This window comes from Nematostella vectensis, chromosome 6, assembly GCF_932526225.1.
Source record: "Nematostella vectensis chromosome 6, jaNemVect1.1, whole genome shotgun sequence".
Classification (NCBI taxonomy): Eukaryota; Metazoa; Cnidaria; class Anthozoa; order Actiniaria; family Edwardsiidae; genus Nematostella; species Nematostella vectensis.
The window spans coordinates 7,051,039-7,075,539 of NC_064039.1; the positions used below are offsets into that span (position 1 = coordinate 7,051,039).

Below are 24,501 nucleotides of genomic sequence, written 5' to 3' on the forward strand. Positions count from 1 at the left end.
ATATTCGAGGCCGAGAATCGAACCTCGTCCAGATCAGGTAAAATGTGAAAAAATAGACCATACTTCCAGACATCCGCTGAATCACCGTATGGCAGCATAAGGCTTTACGGCTAAGCTGGAGATTTCGGCCCCAGCACCGCTATCTAGCGAACTGTACAACACAAAGGAACCTGAAGTACCCTTGCATTAATGGGGAGGCAATAACCAGAATCCCGGACCTGTCTTAGTCGGTTACGCCACGCACAGCTCGCTGAGGAGTACACTGAAAAAAATCGGGGTCTTTTTCACGCTGGCGTCCCTTGAGAATAGGTGTGTTGGTACAGTAATGTAGTAATATCGTCATCATGTGCAGCGCATTACGTCCTACTACGACCAAGGTTAGGTTTAAATTGTCTTTGCACTTCTTTGTCCAGTCACGCACGTGCATATGAAATTGTTTGTACCTCGAACAACAAAAGCAAGCTACATAGAAACGCAATCTAAGCTGTTTTGCCAGGGGCGGGCGGGGTACTCAGCCTGTGTTTGGGTATAGGGGTGCCGCTGGGGGTTTTGAAAACTGGCCCTGTTTAGGACAAAAATTCTGAAAAACCATACCCTGTTTAAGACAAAACCCTTGATTTTAGGATCCTGATTTGGACAACACCCTCAATTTTAGGACCCTGTTGATTTATAACTTCTTTATTGGGTAAAAACACATCTTTAAGACACGTTTCATCAAGCATTAAACTCCAATTACTTAGTCTAAAAAAATGCTGTCATATATCTATTTAAAGACTGTTTTCAAAATAGAATGTCAAATGATCAATTTGATAATTGGGTGCAAAAATAGCACTGTTAATTAGTGCAAGGTTGCTTCAACAGAAACGTAAACAACAGCTCTTAACATACTATTAAATGTACATCATATTAAATACACTAAATACAATTTGATATCAATAACAATTTGCCAATTTTGTCATAACTAAACACTTTATAGTAATAGCTATTACGACATTACTTCCGACATTACTTGGTCTCCCTGGATACTTTTCACGCAACACAATTCTTAAGGCGATCGGATAAAACCGAGGCCAGGTTTAAATTCGATCGATACTTTTTCGCGGCAGTCTTTTATCGCAAAATCGATCGCAGAACCAAGCACCTGTTAGCACGTGAGAGCAAGCAAGGCAATCAGATCGGCGCGGGATCAGCGGTTACGAGTTTTAGCAAGGCAACCAATACGGACAGCCTTCCTTAAAATTATGTACCCAGTTCAGGACAGAGAGAGGCCTGGAATATATACCCTGTTCAGGACAGAGAGAGGCCTGGAATATATACCCTGTTCAGGACAGAGAGAGGCCTGGAATATATACCCTGTTCAGGACAGAGAGAGGCCTGGAATATATACCCTGTTCAGGACAGAGAGAGGCCTGAAATATATACCCTGTTCAGGACAGAGAGAGGCCTGGAATATATACCCTGTTCAGGACAGAGAGAGGCCTGAAATATATACCCTGTTCAGGACAGAGAGAGGCCTGAAATATATACCCTGTTCAGGGCAGAGAGGCCTGAAATATATACCCTGTTCAGGGCAGAGAGAGGCCTGAAATGTATACCCTGTTCAGGACAGAGAGGCCTGAAATGTATACCCTGTTCAGGACAGAGAGAGGCCTGAAATATATACCCTGTTCAGGGCAGAGAGGCCTGAAATATATACCCTGTTCAGGGCAGAGAGAGGCCTGAAATGTATACCCTGTTCAGGACAGAGAGGCCTGAAATGTATACCCTGTTCAGGACAGAGAGAGGCCTGGAATATATACCCTGTTCAGGACAGAGAGGCCTGAAATATATACCCTGTTCAGGACAGAGAGAGGCCTGAAATATATACCCTGTTCAGGACAGAGAGAGGCCTGAAATATATACCCTGTTCAGGACAGAGAGAGGCCTGAAATATATACCCTGTTCAGGGCAGAGAGGCCTGAAATATATACCCTGTTCAGGGCAGAGAGAGGCCTGAAATGTATACCCTGTTCAGGACAGAGAGGCCTGAAATGTATACCCTGTTCAGGACAGAGAGAGGCCTGAAATATATACCCAGTTCAGGACAGAGAGAGGCCTGAAATATATACCCTGTTCAGGGCAGAGAGAGGCCTGAAATGTATACCCTGTTCAGGACAGAGAGGCCTGAAATGTATACCCTGTTTAGGGCAGAGAGAGGCCTGGAATATATACCCAGTTCAGGGCAGAGAGGCCTGAAATATATACCCTGTTCAGGACAGAGAGAGGCCTGGAATATATACCCAGTTCAGGGCAGAGAGGCCTGAAATATATACCCTGTTCAGGGCAGAGAGAGGCCTGAAATGTATACCCTGTTCAGGACAGAGAGGCCTGAAATGTATACCCTGTTCAGGACAGAGAGAGGCCTGAAATATATACCCAGTTCAGGACAGAGAGGCCTGAAATGTATACCCTGTTCAGGACAGAGAGAGGCCTGAAATATATACCCTGTTCAGGGCAGAGAGAGGCCTGAAATGTATACCCTGTTCAGGACAGAGAGGCCTGAAATGTATACCCTGTTCAGGACAGAGAGAGGCCTGAAATATATACCCTGTTCAGGACAGAGAGAGGCCTGAAATATATACCCTGTTCAGGACAGAGAGAGGCCTGAAATATATACCCTGTTCAGGGCAGAGAGGCCTGAAATGTATACCCTGTTTAGGACAGACAGGCCTGAAATGTATACCCTGTTTAGGACAGAGAGGCCTGAAATATATACCCTGTTTAGGACAGAGAGGCCTGAAATATATACCCTGTTTAGGACAGAGAGGCCTGAAATATATACCATGTTTAGGACAGAGAGGCCTGAAATATATACCCTGTTTAGGACAGAGAGGCCTGAAATATATACTCTGTTTAGGACAGAGGCCTGAAATATATACTCTGTTTAGGACAGAGAGGCCTGAAATATATACCCTGTTTAGGACAGAGAGGCCTGAAATATATACCCTGTTTAGGACAGAGGCCTGAAATGTATACCCTGTTTAGGACAGAGAGGCCTGAAATGTATACCCTGTTTAGGACAGAGAGGCCTGAAATATATACCCTGTTTAGGACAGAGAGGCCCTAAATGTATACCCTGTTTAGGACAGAGAGGCCTGAAATGTATACCCTGTTTAGGACAGAGAGGCCTGAAATGTATACCCTGTTCAGGACAGAGAGGCCTGAAATGTATACACTGTTCAGGACAGAGAGGCCTGAAATGTATACCCTGTTGAGGACAGAGAGGCCTGAAATGTATACCCTGTTTAGGACAGAGAGGCCTGAAATGTATACCCTGTTCAGGACAGAGAGGGCTGAAATATATACCCTGTTTAGGACAGAGAGGCCTGAAATATATACCATGTTTAGGACAGAGAGGCTTGAAATGTATACCCTGTTTAGGACAGAGAGGCCTGGGATGTATACCCTGTTTAGGACAGAGAGGCCTGAAATGTATACCCAGTTTAGGACAGAGAGGCCTGAAATGTATACCCTGTTCAGGACAGAGAGGCCTGAAATATATACCCTGTTAAGGACAGAGAGGCCTGAAATATATACCCTGTTTAGGACAGAGGCCTGAAATGTATACCCTGTTTAGGACAGAGAGGCCTGAAATGTATACTCTGTTCAGGACAGAGAGGCCCTAAATGTATACCCTGTTTAGGACAGAGAGGCCTGAAATGTATACCCTGTTTAGGACAGAGAGGCCTGAAATGTATACCCTGTTCAGGACAGAGAGGCCTGAAATGTATACACTGTTCAGGACAGAGAGGCCTGAAATGTATACCCTGTTTAGGACAGAGAGGCCTGAAATATATACCCTGTTTAGGACAGAGGCCTGAAATGTATACCCTGTTTAGGACAGAGAGGCCTGAAATGTATACTCTGTTCAGGACAGAGAGGCCCTAAATGTATACCCTGTTTAGGACAGAGAGGCCTGAAATGTATACCCTGTTTAGGACAGAGAGGCCTGAAATGTATACCCTGTTCAGGACAGAGAGGCCTGAAATGTATACACTGTTCAGGACAGAGAGGCCTGAAATGTATACCCTGTTGAGGACAGAGAGGCCTGAAATGTATACCCTGTTGAGGACAGAGAGGCCTGAAATGTATACCCTGTTTAGGACAGAGAGGCCTGAAATGTATACCCTGTTTAGGACAGAGAGGCCTGAAATGTATACCCTGTTTAGGACAGAGAGGTAAAAAAACCATACCCTTTCCAGCGGCACGTCCCGGTATAGCCCATATAATGCAGTATGTTTTGTTCTTAGGTTTTATAGACTACTGTTATTAAACCTCGTAAGCTACTCTTCTCCTAAAGAGTTTTTCAGATTCTTGAGGTCATATTTATCTTGGCACAGGCATCGGATTCATCGGGGGTGTGGGGGCCTCAAACCTAAATATAGCGTCCAAAAATTATTAATCATGCGATTTGAAGTGTAAAGTCTCGCACGCTATAACGACGCACTTTGAAATAAAAAAACGCTTTGTTATAAAATCTGACGCACCAAATAATTTTCATCGAAGTATTTGCCAATAAATATTATATATTTATATGAATCTTTTGCTCAACCCTATTCTCCGTTGTTTATTCAAGGCTATATTCCTTGCTCTCAGTTTTTCGGTCAAGTACATAATCTTAGCTCACCCTTGCCCCCTTTTGAAAACAACTGTCCTCCGTTTTCTCGGTCAATGCCATATTCCTAGCTCACCCTTGTTCTCCGATGGCCAAGTCTCCCTTTCTTCTTGGAGCAAGAGTGAAAACAAAAAAACGCAACCCCGTTCCTCTTCTTAGCAGCATATGCCCAAACCTGGGGGTTACCCCTCACCCTTGAGAAACTGACAATCGACTATCCAGCTTTGTAAATAGTATGTTTATTGTCAAATTTCGGCTGACGTCCAATTGAACATTGATATATGATGGATACATTAAGGCTAGGTAAGCCGTCAAACTAGGCTGGGTAAGCAATCAAACCAGGCTTGGTAAGCAATCAAACCAGGTTTCATTTCCAGCGAGGGCAGAAACAACCATCACCAACACTGGAAACTAACTTTTTGTCTGTTTTCCTCTTGTGCATGCATTATCATACTGTTCGAATACAAAAAGTCTCTGCATACATCACCGCCGGTTCCCTCTTTTTCTTTCCGTTAAAAAAAAGTATCAAAAACGTATAGTCATAGTTTTCTAATACTCATACCAAAGTCTGAATATGCCCATGCTACATTTATATATATATACATTCCTATATGTTCAATTACATAAAAAAGCTCCAAAAAATTTCAAGATATTGTAGAAGTATGAAACTCCATATGAAAACAGACGTACAAATGAGCAGGCGTGTGGCCATGTGGTCTTTTTGCTAGGAGAATCACCAAACCATAGACTCGAGTTTTTTTTTTCCGTATATTTTTTTCAAATTAGATAAGCTACTGTATTTATGCCAATGCCTCGACAAATCCTGGCTCGCGCCCAATTGTGTACATTTTTATAATCTAGTGGGACTTCGAGTGAATTTTTTTTCTAAAAAGCAGTTCCCTGAAATTCCCTAACTCTAAGTACCCCTAGTCTAGTGGGACTTCGTGTGCGCTGCAACTGCTGCAATCAAAGCAGCTCCCTTCCCTGATCCATCCTCAGACAGCATGAGCTTCAGGTGGCTGTCTGGCAAAAGTTCTTTTAGAGCTTCCTGCATGTAGGGCTTGAACTTGGGGTGCTTTTTGAACAAGGTACCATCTATAGCAATAGTGCTATTATATGCCTTTGTTTTCTGCAAAGGAGAACAATAATATTAGCATTGATTTTCTTAATTGATTCAAAATAACACAAACTGATAATCTTCTCAAGGAGAAGAAGGAAAAGAAATAATTCCCAAGCTACATGGATTGATTATCAGAAGTTATGATGAGATCTGTGAAACAGTATGTATCATATAGACACGAGGTCTAGGGGGCAGGGGAAGTTGCTACTGCCTTCACATGATTAAGCTGATTGCCTCCTCCTATGACTTTCTTGCTAACAAAAGTAACCAGTAATTTCTAATTCCGGAGTACAATGGGTAAAGTTATCCCCATATTTTGGGCTGGACAGAGTGCCTCCCACTCTTGCTTCTACTGTAAAGTGCTTGGTATTTTATAGGCCATGGCCATGATCCCGAGCCTCACACCATAGAACCAGAGCCTGATACATATCCAGATTACTTTCATAAAAAGCTGAGTTCCTCAAGTTTGCAACCAGTTAAGCTAGGTGGCTTCTAAAAGGCCCACACAGCAAAGGCATGAAACATGGTTTGTTAGGCTAAATACTTAATCACAAAATTCCTTGTAATTTGGCTGAACTGTGCTTGTTACATGCCCTTCATGTTTATTTAGATAACTAGGTCAAACTAATTCAAAGTTACGTTGTGTAATTAGTTGTAGTGATGGGTAAATCAAAACATGCCAAGGCGCCTAGACCCGTGTTTCATGATCCAAGTCAATTTTTTTTGTAATCTGAGCCCGAGCTTTTCCGGTCTTTTAACAACCGAGCCCAAGCTTTTTTTATTCCGAGCTTGTTTTCAGATGTCATAAACATCAGAAAAGTTAGAAGTTATAAGAATAAGTAGAGTTACTATATATTCTTGCTATACACTACGAAAAAGAAACCCGTAGCATGGTAACAACATAAAACGAATCATGTTTAAAAAAAATTTGAGACTACAAGATCGCGTTTAAAAATCCGAGACTCCAAGACCGTCATAGAAAAAGCAAGGCTCCAAGACCCCTTAAATTTGGGAAAAAAAACGAGACTTCCAGACTTGAATAAAAAACGCCTAGAAATTTCGAGGAACTAATCGCTACCCCTGTAATTGTAACTTGACCAAGTTTTTTGAGTACACATGGAGAGGGTGTTGCAAAACATGGCACAATTTAGCAATAATAAAGGGAATAATTTTTAATTTTAAAATTAAGTCTTTACAAAGAGAGTCTTAACAAACTCTTTTTTTCTGCAATTGCCACAGTGGGTCATGTAATTATCTGCTGTGTACCCAATAATACCTTGACGATGGTAGCAAGACCAGCTGAGGCCAGCCTGGCAGCTCTCTTAGACACTGCAGTGCAAATGTGCCTCAGGATTTCTTGGTCACGTGCAGTAGCCTTGACATCCAGTTCTTTTAGAACTTGTTGAAGCTTGTTTTCATCTCCACTGGAAAACAAAATTAACAAAAAATAAGCATAGTATAAGAAGAAATCACTAAAAGATGTATCGATAGAATATTTGCAGACACAGTTTTCAAATAGGGGGTATCAAAATAGTTCATATATACGTATGTGAGAAATCAATAGAATTTAATAACACGTTTGTAATATTCAGCATCTCCAGTGTAGAAGACAAAAGTTGCAGGTACGAGGAAGCAGGGGGAGGGGGTCTCTGCCACCCACGACAAGTCCAGCACTGGCATGATTGTATTTTTGTAAGTGATTATCAGATCCTAAGTGACAATTACCTCTCAATATCTGACACAAACTTGGTGAGGAAACTCCCTTTTGTCTTTAACTTGTTTGAAGCAATACCATTGAGTAAGAGACCTCTATGAATAAGATCCATACAGATATGACGAGCCAGCTCCCCAAGATACATACCAGATATCATCTTCTCAAACCTACAAAAAATTTTGGATGTTACAATACAAAGCAAACAATTTGTGATCTGTTAAAATTATTGCTGTGCTCTTCAGTAAAATCTCTGTGCACACTTGCTATGAGCTATCCAAACCCTGTCAGTACAGTGCACAGGGCTGTAGCAGGCCTCGAAATATTGGGGGTGGGAGGGGGGGGGGGAACAATACAGAAATATTAAGAAAATATTGGGGGGCACAGCCATGCCCCTATTGGTCATTTCCTTATAATTTTCCAAAATATTTGGGGGCACATGCCACCAGTGCCCCACCCCCTGCTACGGCCCTGGTGCAACATTGGTAGCCTGGAGATAATGGCAAGGCTGAGGAAAACCCCAAGATTTGAAAGCACACAAACAAGACAACATATTGGACCAATTTTTGGTGAACACAGGATGAAGGAGCCCCCAGTATTACTGGCTATACTGGTTACCTCAAGACCATTATTTAGAGTATGCAATAGTCAAGAATAACAGGAATAATTTAAGCCATTGATGATTTTTAAACAGGTTTTAACTGTATGTCCATAACAACAAGGTCATTGCAATAGTGGGGTGTCTGTGTCAGGTAGGGGTTGACTGTATGTGCTTTCCCCCTTTTCTTCTCAGCTATTCATTAGCAGAGTTAAAAAGAGCTCACTTCCTGTCATGTGGAGATAAACTAAGGGATGCTCACACTTGCTGGCCTGGGTTGATGGACTCGACGTCGATCTTCTTGTCATGCTCTGTTATTATCCAGTTCAGCACACCACTGTCACCAAATGCTCCCCACTCGGTGTTAATGATCACTTCATTACTGCACCCTCTCTCCTCATTCCATTTTTTCACATTGTCCAAGCTCTCCATGTAACATGCATTGGTTCCTGTGCCAAGGATTAATCCAGCAATCACATTGCGATCATCAAAACCACATGCCATCATTGTACCAGTAGTATCATTGACTAGGGCAACCACATCTACACTATGGCTCTGCAAAACAAAAAGATTCATAAATTGGTTAAAAGGACAACACAAGAAATGAATTATATATGATATTATAGAGAAATCTCACCCAACCACTTCTTTGTTTGTTTGTTTTTAAATGGAAAAGACTTAATAAAGAAAAAAATCCTTGACAGCTGAAGCCAAGACAAGTGCAAATTGAAAATATTCTTCACGGTGGAAACCAGCTTCTATTGACTACCGTGTATAGGAGCCTTAAAAATGCACCCCCTTCCAACCCAAAGCCAGACTATGGTACTGATAAATGTCAGACCATTGAAATCTGATACTTGATATCCTCGAAAAGGAAATAAATGTTTATTGTCGGGCTGTATAATTCAGTGAAAAAACCTAGTGACCTGCTTATAACATTTTAACTGTTCCCCTTTCCACAGCCAAAACCAGAAATAATAACCATCAATTATAGATGGCTCCTGCAATCTGATTTGAGTTTAATGTCCTTATGAAATTATCTGATTTGGGTATGATGAAATTATGCTTTGTGCATAGGATTGGGCATTTTCCTAAAGCAATTAAGTATTTCTACACTCACATTCTTCCTGTGAAGAGCATCCTTCAGCAACCTGACCACATCTTCACCCTCAACTCCACCCGCAGAAAACCCCTTGGTCCACCTTATCAACAGTCCTGATGTTAGACTAAGCTGTTGCACAGGGAATGAGAACGTAAACCCTAAGGGAAGAGTCTTGTCCTGTAGGGACTTCTTCTTGACAAACAGTGTAATACAGTCTGCAATATAGTCAAACAGAGTGATGGAATCACTTGTCATGAGTGTTTGATCAAGGGGAAAGATCTCGCTCTCCATGTGAACTTTGCCATTTAGTACTTGAACAAGAAGAACTCTAAAGTTCGTGCCACCAAGGTCTAAGGCTAAAAAATCTCCTGATTCGGAACCATCTGGCATTCTGCGTACATATGTAGGAAGCATTTTAATTGGTGAGTTTTCCCTGGCTTTAGGGTCTGCTGAGAGTCCATTATCCATGTCTTCTTCTAAGAGCTTCATTACTTGCTCCAGGGATGATTTTGGCATGTCATATTGTTTAAGAATTTCTTGTGCCTGAAAAAAAGGAGACACATTAGTTTGTATTATATACTAGTAATCATACAAAAAAACCATTGATTCAACTAATAATGACAGTGTTAATAACAGCACAATTATTCTGAGCAAAACTTGGAAGCCTATATACTAATTGAGAACAAGGCCACTGTTAAGACAGTTTTACAGTCAAAATCTCAATGTCAGTGCATGACCTATGCATAGAAAAACCGTTCCATGCTTTCACATAATAAAAGGAGTCTTTCCCAAATTAAACACAGGTAGCAAAAGGTTTGTAGTATTTTAAACCCCCCAAAAAATAACCTCACCAACATCCTGCTTACCATTTTGAGTAACTAGATAAACTCAAGTTTTGACTAAGGTTACTCTCATATAGATAAATATAGCAGTTGTTCAGAGTATAGGATAAGAAGTTTAGCGCAAGCAAACTTGATTAGTTTGTGCTCAGCCACAGGATAATTATTCATATTGATAATTTGCATATTGTTTGTTCTACTCTTTCCACATCATGAATATGAATTTATGAATAATTATAATAATTTTTCATTATAAAATTTTATAAAACAAGCACTAGCTAAATGAAAAGTTTTCTCACTTTTACATTTTTTATGTTGTACTATTAGGGAACCATCTGATGGGAAAGTCCCTTAAAAACAATAAAAAAAATAAATGTTTAACAGATTATTCAGCAAATTTTAGCTTAGAATAACACCAGCACACTCTAATAATAAAAAAAACAAAACAAGATGACTGGCCATGAAAAAATTTAGCCAAAGATTACCTCCAAATTTGAAAAAAGTGGCTGAGCAAAAGCTTTGAAAAGCCCATTTTAAATCATTCTGGTGACTCTAAAGAAGATCTCAAGCATCATCATCATCATTATGCACTAGTCATTTGAAACCCCCACGGTCCCGGGGATGTCAGGGGGGTAATGTGGGGGCTTGGAGCACTTTTGAACAAGAATCTGTACCGAGGGGGTGGGGGAATTTATAGTTTTTTTACTCTAAGACTTGACGCCACACTGAAGGTTTGGGGATAAGTGAATAGCGTCACAAATGTACTTTGCAAAAGTCATGTAGCAAGCAATTCCATGTACAGTATCAGCATGTGCCTAGCTGCAGAGCTGCTGCCGAGGGGTAGGGGCATTTGACTGCAGTTTTGTCCCAAGGAGGTGGGGGCTGTTGTTGTCTTTTTTCTACAGGGTCAAAGTCTACAGGGTCAAAGTTTTCAATTGACTAGTGCATTAATCTATCACATCTTAGACGTCTCTAATCATATTGAAATTAAGTGAATTTGTTAATAACAAAAAGAGGCTAATACTCACAAATTCTTTACTTCTGAATGTTATATTCAGAGTCTTGACGGCACCCGATAACAATGGAATCACACTGAACATGATTAATCTAAAAATAAATAAAAAATCACATGTAAGAGGGGGATCAGCAAAGATAAAAACAAAGTTATGCTGAGAAATGCGAGATCAATTTTCGCACCTAAACCCCCGGTATTTATACAAATCAAAATAACAGAAAAGGTGAACAAAAAAGGAAGTCGATTAGATATCAATTATTTCAAGTCAAAGCATAGCAATGGCTAGACAGTCAGCGAGGGTATGTGGAAAATATAACAGCGAACACAGATTTGGCATCGTACCAACTGCGTTGCACACTCGACTACACAATAGAATGATTAATTTTTCGTTTGAAAAAAGAAAAACAATGTATCAATTTGTGATATACGTACTTTAAATTGAACCCTTGATTAACTGTCAATTCCAATATGCCGTTAAAGGCAGTTTTTTTTCAGTCAAATCCGGTAAAGCGTTTCGACACTACAGTTAAATGTGTCGAATTTTGCAAGAGAAGTAATGTGAGCCTGAAAGTTCGACGTGGGAACTTGATAACACGTCTTCAGTCGATAACTACTCGTAAATTCTAGAAGCCCGGGGAATAACCTCATTCTCCTTGAAAATAACCATAAAAGTACAGCTGAATAAGGCAAATCTACTTTTTTTACAATAAATGTTTGAGAAAATAGAAATTACTTCACTTTTGGCATTAGATATAAATTCCGAACAGAAACCGACAGATTTCGGGTCTGTATTGACTAAAGCCAACATCTGTCCGACATGGCATTCAAAACAAAATGGCGGCAGAAGATGATCAAAGTTTTCTGTGCTGTATAATCTTACAGTTTTAGACTGTGTTATCTACGTTGTGACGAGTGTTACTGAATATGAATTCCCATGGGAAGCATCTTAAGTCTGATACAGTTCCAGCCTTACTAATGAATTTCCTCAAGAAAAGAAAATACGCAGATTCAGAAATCGCACAGACGAAAGAGCATGCTTCAACACAACAGAAACTAGAGGATGTCGCTCTCCGAACTGCAGTAAACAACGAATGTGGTATTCCTAACATTTTATCACTAAGTGTCAATCATTTAGATTCCTCTACCTTCGATGAACAATTTGGAAACCTAAAGTCTTTTATACTAGGCGTCAACCCGGCATATAGGAGCGAACTTGCTAAGTTATTGTTTCCTATGTTTGCTGTTTGTTATCTTGAGTTGATTGCAAAGGGACATTTAATTTCAGCTCAGAACTTCTTTTCGAAGTACAGTGGTGATTTGGCTTTAGAACACAAAGAGGACATTCAACATTTACAAGCAATCACGGATTCCGAGCGACTAAAATCTAGTGATATTGCTGCGAATTTTCGCCGAAGCAAATACGTGTTGAGACTGAGCAGTAAAGTGTTCACGTATTTCATGCAATATTTGAGAAGTAGTGATCGAGTCTTGTTGCTACAGCTTTTAAGCCGGAATTTCTCTATTGAGATCTCAAACAGAAAACCGGGTCAGAGTACTAATGGTGATATTGGTGAGGAGGAAGTAGACGACAACACGTCACATGTGAAGTCTGCTAAGGATGTAAAACAAACTAAGATATCTGCTCAAAAAGAAGATGCCAGTCTTCTAGCATTAAAGAACAGTATTGCAAGAATCAGGGGTGGTCCGGCTTGCCTCCCCTCTGTCTGTCTATATACTTTCAATAATGCTTATCAAGGGTAAGGATTATCAGGATCTTACATAAAAGGCAGCAGTCTAGCAGTGGTACCTATAAGTTGCCAACCTCTATTGATAAAGCAAGATAAAATTGTTGCTTTTCACTAACATTATCTAGAACACCTTATGTCCTGGCCCTATCAGTAGAAGTATCACTGTACTTTAAATAGAATTTGACCTATTTATTCATACTCAAAGTTGCCGGGACATGTACCTGAAATCTTTTGATAGGAAAACTTTTGAATGCTGTAAATCAGGCAAACAGTTGTAAAATGGAATGAAATCAGACACTGCCCTTTATGAAACTCACACATTTTACTGTCAAATCCATTGTATCGTGACCCGTGTTTTCAAAACACAATTTGTTTTGGTTTTATGTTCAGTAAAACCATTCTGAGCCAATCAGAGTCTCGCTTTGTGCACTTCCCTGGCTATCCTCTGGACGAAAACCAGACAGTGTTGTGACAGAAAGCGAGGCAACTGCACTAGGTGAGAGATGGCAAGAATCTGATTGGCTTAGAATAATTTGACTGGCAGAACAGTCAAAATCCCAAAAGACAAAAACAAATCAATGTTTTGAAAATGTGGCATGGCAATACAACAGATTCGACAGTAACTACCCAAGAATCTTGTGGTTCCTGACTAACAGTTGAATCACTAAGTGAAAAAACATGTCCCAGCATGATTCAATGAACTCAACTAAACGGAGTTACAATAGGTGTTGCTTGTTCATGGATTGACATCAAAATAGAGAGATTGACCTGAAACAGGTCCCAAATAGGTTCGCACATGTCTATAGCCTTATAGTCCCTTTCAGACCTTCTAACACAAACTTGAATATGTATTGTAAAAAAGGGGGAAAAGGCCTGTGTTTCTATTTAAAATTGTTTTCTGTCATTGAAGCCTTAGCTCAGTTGGTATATCACCTGATTCTACCCTGATCTGTGGAGGCTTTGAAGACTCATTCATACAACTATGGAGTTTAACACCCAAGAAAATTGTCCAACCAATTGGCAAAATGACAGATGTCTCCAAGATTATCCTTTCTCCAGGTGGGATTTATTCTTTAGTCCTTACAACTAAGGCAGATTTTAATGGTAAATTTGACAGTTTAATTCATTTTTGGTTGAATTCTTTAGACATTATCCCAGAAAATCCTAGGATAGAGACAACATCCCTAGGAACAGTCACTCTTCGTGGTCACTCTGGGCCTGTTTATGCTACTTGCTTTGGTTCTGAGGGCAAAATACTGTTATCGGCATCAGAAGATACTACAGGTGAGGCTCAGCAAAAAAATTGCTTAGTACAGTATGGTGAAATGCCTTTGTATCAGTCATTTTTGCATTCAATTTTTAGTTTGTTGTGTTCTACCAATTAAAATCATGCCAACCCTAAGCAATCAATTTGAAATCGAATCAAAACTAGAGTAAATGATACCAAAAAATAATTTCTCACACAGAGTTAGTATATTCTTCCCCTGTCTAAAAGGGAAATACTACACAGTGAATGTCTCGGAGAGTTTTATCTGGTGTGATTCAGAGTAACGGCGAAGGAAATGTTTCTATTTCTTATTAACTCCACCCTATATAATTTCTGATGTTAATATCCGCAGAAAGAAGACACTAAGGCCCCCAAAAATGAATGGTTTAAGAATATGTCAATAAATTATTAATTTAGTCCATTTATCGCTATTAGGTACTGCCTTAGACTAACCGGTTTACGAAAATAAGCAAAAAATGTACTTACAAATTATGTAGAGTCGTACGATGTATACGTTATTCTCTTAATTCAAATAAATAGGCTTTCAATTCCCGTCTGATAAATAGCTGATGACTGTTATCTCAAATAAATACACTCGCTCTTCTAAGACGAATAAGTCTTCTTTTCTTGTTGGTTCGTTTTATACGCTGTTTTAACTTCCGTTGCTGCCGAGGTAGTTCCTATTTGTGTGTATATATATTATATATGGGTGGCGTTACGTCACCATGATAACGTGATGGTCATATGGCAACCTATCGTGAAACACAACACGCTAACTCACAGACTCGCTCGGAATGCTTGCGTTTAGGGAGATGGCTAGACGCGAACTCTGGCCCGATTTAAGTCCCATGATGCGTAAGGCTTTAGGTAAAACGTTTGCCGTGCGGTAAGAGAGATTTCGCGAGTTACTTGTGAAATAGGTATCACAACACCAGCTGAATTGTCCGAATTGCTAGAAAAATGAATGATTTATTTCATCAGAAAGGACTTATACAAGAAAAGCTAAAGTACTGTATAGATCTTGGTTATTATTATTGTCAAATAGAAACAAACCTAATGGTAGAATGTAGAGATCAAAGTTAAAATTCGTGTCAAAACGTGCCACTAGTCGTCATACATAATTCATTGGATCTCCACTCCGAGATTAACTATTGCCGAGGGCAGAGAGCGCGTAGATATTGCTAAGAGCAAGGGGACGCGCGTATTTTTGTTTAACACCAAAAAGCGTCCCGATCTTATTCTTTTATGCGTAGAATACAATGCCTACATCTACGCAACCCTTACACTAAATTCTGTCTACGACTTTTTAGACTTTTCTTGTCTGGTTTGCTGCATGCACGTCGCAAGACGTCGACGTTATTTTATTCTCGTTTCCCAACGTTTTCCTGATGCTAATATTGCCGAGTGTTTTTAGTTTGATTCTTTCGTGTTCCCGTGTAGTACGTGAAAGTCCTTGCTCACTTAGACTTAAAATCTTCATCCTCTCTTAATCCGGTTATCCGGTTTCCTTTCGTCCGGACCTGGGCTCTCTTTGCTATACACCCTTTTTTAATGCCACTTTCTCATAAATACAGAAACCTAAATATATCGATTGACTTGTCATATTGCATTACGACATATGTGAGGTAGCGTGTGTTTATGTGAATTTTGTAGTAGGCTAAAAGTGCAGGATACTCACCGTCAGTCCTCGCTACTCTGAAACGGTCAGAGTTCGAACAGGAAGTTATACGGACAGGAAGGGATCGAGATGGGGCAATGGGATGGCTTCACTTGTTAAAGGAAGTCCCACTTCTACCAGTTGACTCATCGTTGTTCTGAATGGAGATGTAATCCGGTGTCAGTAGTGACACGGACGGGTCCACTCATCTGAAGGGCTCGTTGCTACCTTATGGACCCCCCTCCCCCTAACACCATGAGGGAAAAGCTATTAAAAAAACATCTTATTGGTTTAAGGTACCTAAAAGACTGTGGAAGAGCCTCTAGTTTAATGGGGAGTCGGGGGAGAATCTTTCTTCGCGGTGGACAGGCCTTCCTTTGTCTCAAAGAAGCCTGCCTTATAACAGACAATAAAAAATGAAGCGATTTTTTTTTTGCAATTCCTGTTGGTATTTCTTTAGACAGAATGATGGCTGATTGTCTTTGTCGATTAGGATTCTCCTACACGACTCGACCGCGAGGTCGAGCAAACATTATTCATTCATTCAGTTTTATTTTGCACTATTTGGAATAAGATAAAGAATATTTGGATACAGGTAGAAAAAAGGGGAAGTTAACTATTTACGGTACTTAAGAAGAAAAAAAAATTTAAGGTGCGCAGTGACCATAGAAGCATAAGCTTTCGAGATGGTCACTGCCACAGTCAGATTTCGAGGGTCTTACAGGATATTATTATAATATTATTATAATATTATTTTACAATATATAATATATAAATAAACAAAATATAATATTTTAGAGTGAGGAAAAGTAAATCTGGCCAGGGTGGATCAATATTAATTCTGATTATTTAATAAATGCAATTTCAGTTGTTCTATGAAGGAATTGTAAGGTAAGGACTTAATGCAATTTGGTATTTTTTCCCAAAATCTAGAAGACATGGCTGTAAATTTAGTTAATCCATAATTGGTTTTGGAAGCTGGCCTAAAGAGATTGCCTTTGGAAGCATATCTGGTATTATGTGAGTGAACTTGAGTGGCAGGCAGGATTAGATTACATAATGGCTTAGGCATAGTATCAGGAAAGTGTTGGAGCTTATAAACAAGAGATGATATCCTTAGATTATGTATGTTATCAAGATTCAGGATCCTAAGCAATTGGTAATAATTCGATGGACTTTCCCTTTGGGGAGCAAAGAAAATAGAGCGAATGCATTTATTCTGCTTCGTTTTGATAGGGCGAAGCCGTGTTTGGCTTGCCGAGCCCCAGCTCATTATACCATAAGAAATATATGGGTAAATTAAATTATAGTATAGTTGTGTTAAAGTAGTCAAGGGAAGAAAATAACGTAACTTGGAAATGATTCCAAGATTTTTTGCGAGGCATTTATTAACATGATTTAGTTGTGAATTCCATTTGAGATGTTCATCAATAAAGACACCTAAGTATTTTATGTTGTTAGTATTCTTTATACCATATGCTGTTAAGTCAATAGAAACACTTTTTCTGGGGGAGGTGACAGTGATATGATGCGTTTTCTTAAAATTAATGGACAACTTGTTAGCGTTACAGTATTTGATGACATTGTCTAATTCACTATTAACAGTGGTTTCTAAATCTTTGGGGTTTTTTGAAGTATAAAATAGATTTGTATCATCTGCAAATATTCTAAATTTCAGTTTCTTAGAAGAGTTGGGGAGATCATTAATATATAAGAGGAATAATAAGGGACCAAGGGTAGATCCTTGAGGAACTCCGCAAGAGATTGGTAGCATAGATGATTCCGCATTGCCAATTTTGACAAACTGATGACGATTAGAGAGATAACTAGAAAACCATTTTGCGGGGGTTCCCCTGACTCCATATTTGTACATTTTAGCTAATAAGATGTCGTGGTTAATAGTATCAAATGCCTTTGAAAAATCTAAGAAAATAGCACATGTAGTCATACCTTGGTCAATAGAAGACTTGAGGGTCTCAACAGTTTCTAATATGGCATGTTCGGTTGAATGGCCTTTCCGAAATCCAAATTGAAATTCAAATAAAATTTTATGTTTTTTAAGAAAAAAAACAGGGCGCTCGCGAAGGAGCTGTGAATGCTGACACGGGTTCACTCTCTTCACGACAGATAATACAAGTCACAGTTCTGCTAGACGTATGATCCCGAAAATAGCTTCGGCTACGAAGGAATTTCTAGTCTGCTAAGCAGCCGCTTTTAGTGTCACGCACACAAGGAATGTCTGGCACGATTCTAATGCGATTCTTAGTCCGATAAACTGTTAATTACGTCATACAATAGCTGACCTAAAGATTCTGCTACACCACGTGAATGTCATCCGCTGGCTTATGGTGGCCACTGAAATGCGAGATATTTCTCAGTCTTTTCCACGAATATTTCAGACCGAAGATCCCAGCCGATACGATCCCCCAAATTCCCCCAACTGATCCCGGGACCCCACTAGTCAGACCTGACGTATGGACAGTCTTTCTATATCCAGATGTGACCGGGTGGTATTTTGGGTTATTTTAGATTTTGCATAGATTTTAAGTAAGCGATTTTTGGATTGCGGTTATAATTGTTTTACGTATTTTACGGATTGTTTCTCAAACGTGATTCAGAACCTGATAGTTTTTTTTTCAGTATTGCATTTGTTTCTACATTTTTCGTAACCGCACGGTAAATGTCAAGTTCCCACGGTTACACAGACTTTATTTTTTTATGATTTGCTTGTAGGGTACACTGTTTTTATAAAAATTTCTAATTTTCAGTTGAGGTTGAGACGTTCTTATTTGTTAAGCATTTTAACGCTGATATAACTTTCTAAATTTCTGTACATTGCAGCCTGAAAAATACACACTAGCTATTGTAAGATACCAATAATGTATTAAAATCAGAATTACATAAATGATAAATAGTAAATTTTAAGTCGCCGGTATGAACATAATTTTATTTTTAGATCGCATCTCCCTAATGAAAAAATATTTTGTTGGTATTTGAGCCACGGTCCGTTTTAACATGTACTTAGAATTTGGTGAAATATCAGGCTGAACGTTCACGAATCGGCATTACTAAAAAGCGGAACCGGCGGAACCAGTATATTTCGCTTAGTTATAGGGGTAGGGATGTCATAGTAGGATCACCATTTATTTCCTTTCTAATCTGAACAAAAAAAACACATTCCGTTGTGAAATGCTAAGACAACATCACTAAGCGCAGATGTGATACGTTATTTCACGCATATTTGACATTCTGTCATATGCAATTTGTATCAATTTGTATCGGATGAGTAACAAAAAACCCTTGTTTTAGAAGCGCGTCTCGTTCGATGTAACACATGCAAGCGTTCATAGTTTTAGCCTTCGTAGGTTTAGCGTTCCGATTCCGTTGAAAGTTCCAAATAAGAAAAAAATCCTGCCAAAATCCTTGTTTAGAAGCGCGTCTTGTTAGTATCGTTGTTCATAGCGTCCTGTTAGAGATAACGCCAAATATCATATGTGCATATATACACACATGAATACAATCAAGATCCAATCTATCAAAAGGGCTGAAAGAATTGTTAGTGATTTTGAAGTACTTTGAGATCTGGCCCACACACACTTGGGATATCCGGAAATATTATGCAATTATAGCCAAGCCAAGGTTGCCGATGTCAATCAAAACTTTAGGTAACATCGCCTTGCACATTTACCGCCATGACAGGTTATTTACGGAGAGGGGAGGGATGCCACGCTCCTGTTAGCCCCATCAAACGCGTGACGAGTCCTACCCTGGAGACCAGAGGCTCCGAGAGTTTTTCAAGCGAACCGAGATTTTTCGAGCGAAACGGGAGATTTTTCGAGCGAAGCGAGAATTACGACGAGCGAAGCGGATATTCAGCCTCTGGAACCCAGGGTAGACGAGTCCAAAACGCTGCAAGTTTACACACACTTACAAATTGTTAAATAGGATAATACGTTTGTCGTATGATATAACAAATAAACAAAGTTGTAAAATACTTCGTTCTTTGTATTTTTCTTTGTCTGTAAAGGTACACAGGAAGCCCTCGGCACGCTATAACTACGGACGCTTGCAGTATTACAGTATAATATTTTGTGTTACCAACAAGACGCGCTTCTAAACAAGGGTTTTCTGTTACTAATCCGGATACTAGAAACGTTCAACGGAAATGGGATACAAATTGCATATGAATGAATGTCAAATATGCGTGAAATAACGTAGCGCAGTTGCCATTACTGAAGTTATTTTGGCAAGTCCCAACGGAATGTTCAATCGCCACGCCTTTCGTTTTGTGCATGGTACGTTACAGTACGCCGAGTGGTCCTAAAGCTATTAACCCAATTGAATTATCAATCGCCGCTTTTATCGCCTTTACCTACTGACAGAACCTGTTACTGATCAACGTCGGTAGTAGCAATATAAAGGAAATTATTTTAAAAGACAAACCACCAGCCACGTTTGGACAGAGAGAAAAAAACCGGATTCGGATTTCTGTAGAGATTAGAACGAAAATAAATCGTAATCCTTGTACATCCCTACCCCTATACCTTACACTCACTCCTTAACTTGAGTAACTGTAACTAGTAAGGCGATGTTATCTAAAGTTTTGATTGACAACGGCAACCTTGGCTAGGTATAATTGCATAATATTTCCGGATATCCCAAGTGTGTGGGGCCAGATCTTAAACTTTGAATTGCTTTGAAATCTTCAAAGTACTTCAAAGTACTTTAGAATCACTTAATTTTTTTTCAGATTGGATTTTGATTGTATTCATTCAGCATATGTACATATAAAGAAGTGGGTAATTTATTTGTAACAAATTCCATCTACAATCGTGCCCCTTGCACGCTTGCAGTATTACAGTATTTGGCGTTATCTCTAACAGGACGCTATGAACAACGCCACTAACAGGCCGCGCTTCTAAACAAGGATTTTTTGTTTGTTTCTTATTTTGAACTTTTAACGGCTAAACCTACAAAGGCTAAAACTACGAACGCATGTGTTACCTCTAACGAGACGCGCTTCTAAAACAAGGGTTTTTTGTTACTAATCCGATGAATTATCCGATCAAATGGATACAAATTGCATATGACAGAATGTCAAATATGCGTGAAATAACGTAGCACACCTGCGCTTAGTGATGTTGTCTTAGCATTTCACAACGAAATGTTTTTTTTTGTTCAGATTAGAAAGGAAAGGTGATCCTAGTATGACATCCCTACCCTTATAACTAAGCGAAATATACTGGTTCCGGCGGTTCCGCTCTTTAGTAATGCCGTTCACGAATTATATAATTATTTCTCTTTTAGTTCGGCTGTGGAGCTTGCATTCATACAGCAACATCGTACAGTACAAAGGTCACAACCACCCGGTCTGGAGCCTGGATCTTAGTGCCCAGTCCCTTTACTTTGCAACCGGCTCCCAGGACTCCTCGGCAAGGCTGTGGAACACGGAATATAACTATCCTCTGAGGGTTTTCGCCGGGCACCTTCAGGATGTAGACGTAAGTTGGGCTTACCTCCTAGGAAGGGGAAAGGGGGGTACTTGTATTTGTTGTAAGTGCGATATATTTCAGCATGTACGGGGACCCAGGGTTTTTCTTGGGGGGGGGGGGGGGGTGCGAAATCCGAAAAAGTGGATCTTATTTTGCCGGGGGGGGGGGGGGGGGGGGGGGATGAGTTCTCTGGTAAAAGTCTTACCATCCCCGAAAAAAACAAAATGTTTTTTTTATGACCTTGCGGTATCTCCACTGGACGTTTATTGTCGGACTTTGGCTACATACCAGAGGGGTCTAGCTTATTCTTTATAGTTTTGTCTACAAATAGCACGTCTATTGAGAACCGAAAGTAGACCTTCGGCCGTTGTGTGTGTGTGTGTGTGTGTGTGGGGGGGGTGCGTTCGCACCCCTTGCACCCTGCACCCCCCTGGGTACGGGCCTGTTCAGCCTTCATTATCGAGCAAAAATGCTTTTTATTTATCTAGTTTACGGTGCGTGAAGTTTCATGTGTTTGGTTTTCAGTGTGTCAAGTTCCACCCAAACTGCACGTACCTCGCCACCGGCTCGAGCGACCGGACATGCAGGCTGTGGGACCTGCAGTCCGGGAACTGCGTCCGTCTATTCCGCGGACATAAGGTACAAAAAGGAAAGCCCCCCCAAAGTACGGTGACTAGAAGTGGATCGCTCTCGGCCTCTCCCACGCAATTTGAATTGAAAACGATAGGGTTTTTTGTGTATGTTTTGTTAGCGTGCACAGTTTTTTTTTTTTAATGACAGGAGTTTTCCATTATCCCTACCTACTTCATATGCGGCGCATAAGGGGGCACCAGTCCCACATTTTTTTTTGTTCAAAGGGTGTGGTCAGTAGTAAAAAAAATAGGGAATATATATGGAAGGATTCAACCTACAACCGGTTATGGCTTTCCAAATAAAATGGTTTATCAATAACCATCGCATTTATTAGAAACCCATGTTACCTCCAGGCTCGATGTGGTACCTGGGGTGAGTACATGGTAACGCAGCTCTTGGGTTAACAGCAAAGTGTGCAGGTGTCTTATAAAGAGTGTATTGAATTATTTAAGGTTTAGATTTCGAGCCTTTGTTAGAATTCAATTCTTTATAATTTTCTCGACAACCTTGGTTCCTCGCACTCGCTCAGTATCCTAATAACATTATCGAACCTTGGGCTGTTGGGTGGAGGGAATGGGAGAGGGTGTGAGCTTGGAGGGAATGGGAGAGGGTGTGAGCTTGGAGGGAATGGGAGAGGGTGTGAGCTTGGAGGGAATGGGAGAGGGTGTGAGCTTGGAGGGAATGGGAGAGGGTGTGAGCTTGGAGGGAATGGGAGGGGGTGTGAGCTTTGAGGGAATGGGAGAGGGTGTGAGCTTCGAGGGAATGGGAGAGGGTGTGAGCTTGGAGGGAATGGGAGGGGGTGTGAGCTTGGAGGGAATGGGAGAGGGTGTGAGCTTGGAGGGAATGGGAGAGGGTGTGAGCTTCGAGGGAATGGGAGAGGGTGTGAGCTTGGAGGGAATGGGAGAGGGTGTGAGCTTGGAGGGAATGGGAGAGGGTGTGAGCTTGGAGGGAATGGGAGGGGGTGTGAGCTTGGAGGGAATGGGAGAGGGTGTGAGCTTCGAGGGAATGGGAGAGGGTGTGAGCTTGGAGGGAATGGGAGAGGGTGTGAGCTTGGAGGGAATGGGAGAGGGTGTGAGCTTGAAGGGAATGGGAAAGGGTGTGAGCTTCGAGGGAATGGGAGAGGGTGTGAGCTTGGAGGGAATGGGAGAGGGTGTGAGCTTGGAGGGAATGGGAGAGGGTGTGAGCTTCGAGGGAATGGGAGAGGGTGTGAGCTACGAGGGAATGGGAAAGGGTGTGAGCTTCGAGGGAATGGGAAAGGGTGTGAGCTTGCAGGGAATGGGAGAGGGTGTGAGCTTGGAGGGAATGGGAGAGGGTGTGAGCTTGGAGGGAATGGGAGAGGGTGTGAGCTTCGAGGGAATGGGAGAGGGTGTGAGCTACGAGGGAATGGGAAAGGGTGTGAGCTTCGAGGGAATGGGAAAGGGTGTGAGCTTGCAGGGAATGGGAGAGGGTGTGAGCTTGGAGGGAATGGGAGAGGGTGTGAGCTTGGAGGGAATGGGAGAGGGTGTGAGCTACGAGGGAATGGGAGAGGGTGTGAGCTACGAGGGAATGGGAGAGGGTGTGAGCTTCGAGGGAATGGGAAAGGGTGTGAGCTTGCAGGGAATGGGAGAGGGTGTGAGCTTGGAGGGAATGGGAGAGGGTGTGAGCTTGGAGGGAATGGGAGAGGGTGTGAGCTACGAGGGAATGGGAGAGGGTGTGAGCTACGAGGGAATGGGAGAGGGTGTGAGCTTGGAGGGAATGGGAGAGGGTGTGAGCTTCGAGGAAATGGGAGAGGGTGTGAGCTTGGTGTTAGTGTGACACTAAGGGGATGTTTGTAAATTGATAAATTAAATTAAAAATTAAATTTTCTCTCTCCCAAGGGCTCCGTCTTAGTTCTCGCCATCTCTCCAGACGGCCAACATCTATTATCGGCTGGTGATGACAGGAGCATACGAGTGTGGGATCTTGCCGCTGGCAGCCTGCTCAAGGAGTTGCGCGGGCACACCGACACAATTCACACCATGTCCTTCAGTCGGGATGGAACGCTTTTGGCGTCCGGAGGGATGGACGGTGCTGTCCGAGTCTGGGACTTCGGGCAGGTCCGTAACACAACGCTGAGTAACTCATCCTCGTCTTCCGAATTGCTCGCATCCTTTCCCACCAAGAACTCTTCTATCCCCTGCGTGCAGTTTAGCTCAAGTAACGTTGTGCTCGCAGCGGGCAACAGTAGCTTATAATATCTCTGCTAGAAGACATTTTCTGGTGTTTGCTTGATATATATTTGCTTGCCTTTTTGGAGAATAAATTATCATTGTTTCTGAGATGAAGGCGTGTTGATGTGGTTTTAGCTGATAGGGGAATAGCGTTTCGCAGGTTTTCGTTAATTCATTCATACCATTGATCAATGACGCTCTATCATAGCCAGGGGCGTACGCAGCCTATAGGCCTGCAGTCACTGGACTGCGAAAAAAAAATAGGCGATCTTATTTGCAAAACAAGGGTAGCCTGCAAGCCGGCTCTCATTCGAGTTTATTCGAATATTGGGAATTCTATCCTCGCCCCAGCGCATTCTGGTCTTCACGCGCGCCACAGAATTCCCAATATTCGAAAACAAAACATGGTTTATGGGAATTTAAACGTTTGTTTTTAGTCTGATGCTAATAAAATGTTACTTAACTGTATTACGCTT

At 41.1% G+C, this 24,501-nt stretch overlaps 2 protein-coding genes across 4 annotated transcripts; one reads left to right on the forward strand and one right to left on the reverse strand.

The window, feature by feature from the left end:
* Positions 1-4,877: 4,877 nt before the first annotated feature.
* LOC5515074 (hexokinase-2) lies at positions 4,878-14,695 on the reverse strand. Of its 3 annotated transcripts, none has more exons than XM_032384595.2 (7): positions 14,541-14,695; positions 11,053-11,131; positions 9,204-9,728; positions 8,346-8,638; positions 7,500-7,655; positions 7,051-7,198; positions 4,878-5,783 (listed from the first exon to the last, which is right to left on the reverse strand). In XM_032384595.2, the coding sequence occupies exons 2-7, from the start codon at positions 11,122-11,124 to the stop codon at positions 5,586-5,588; spliced, it is 1,392 nt and encodes a 463-aa protein (XP_032240486.1). In that variant the 5' UTR covers positions 11,125-11,131; positions 14,541-14,695; the 3' UTR covers positions 4,878-5,585. The 3 variants fall into 3 exon arrangements, with proteins under 3 accessions (XP_032240486.1, XP_032240485.1, XP_001635171.2); XM_032384594.2 differs by lacking the exon at positions 14,541-14,695 and adding an exon at positions 11,472-11,609; XM_001635121.3 differs by lacking the exons at positions 11,053-11,131; positions 14,541-14,695 and adding an exon at positions 10,052-10,182.
* LOC5515023 (TAF5-like RNA polymerase II p300/CBP-associated factor-associated factor 65 kDa subunit 5L) lies at positions 11,766-24,135 on the forward strand. Its single transcript, XM_048729479.1, has 6 exons — positions 11,766-12,796; positions 13,698-13,846; positions 13,934-14,071; positions 21,019-21,212; positions 21,729-21,842; positions 23,693-24,135. Exons 1-6 carry the CDS (start codon positions 11,964-11,966, stop codon positions 24,047-24,049), a joined length of 1,785 nt encoding a protein of 594 aa, XP_048585436.1. The 5' UTR covers positions 11,766-11,963; the 3' UTR covers positions 24,050-24,135.
* The last annotated feature ends 366 nt before the right edge of the window (positions 24,136-24,501 follow it).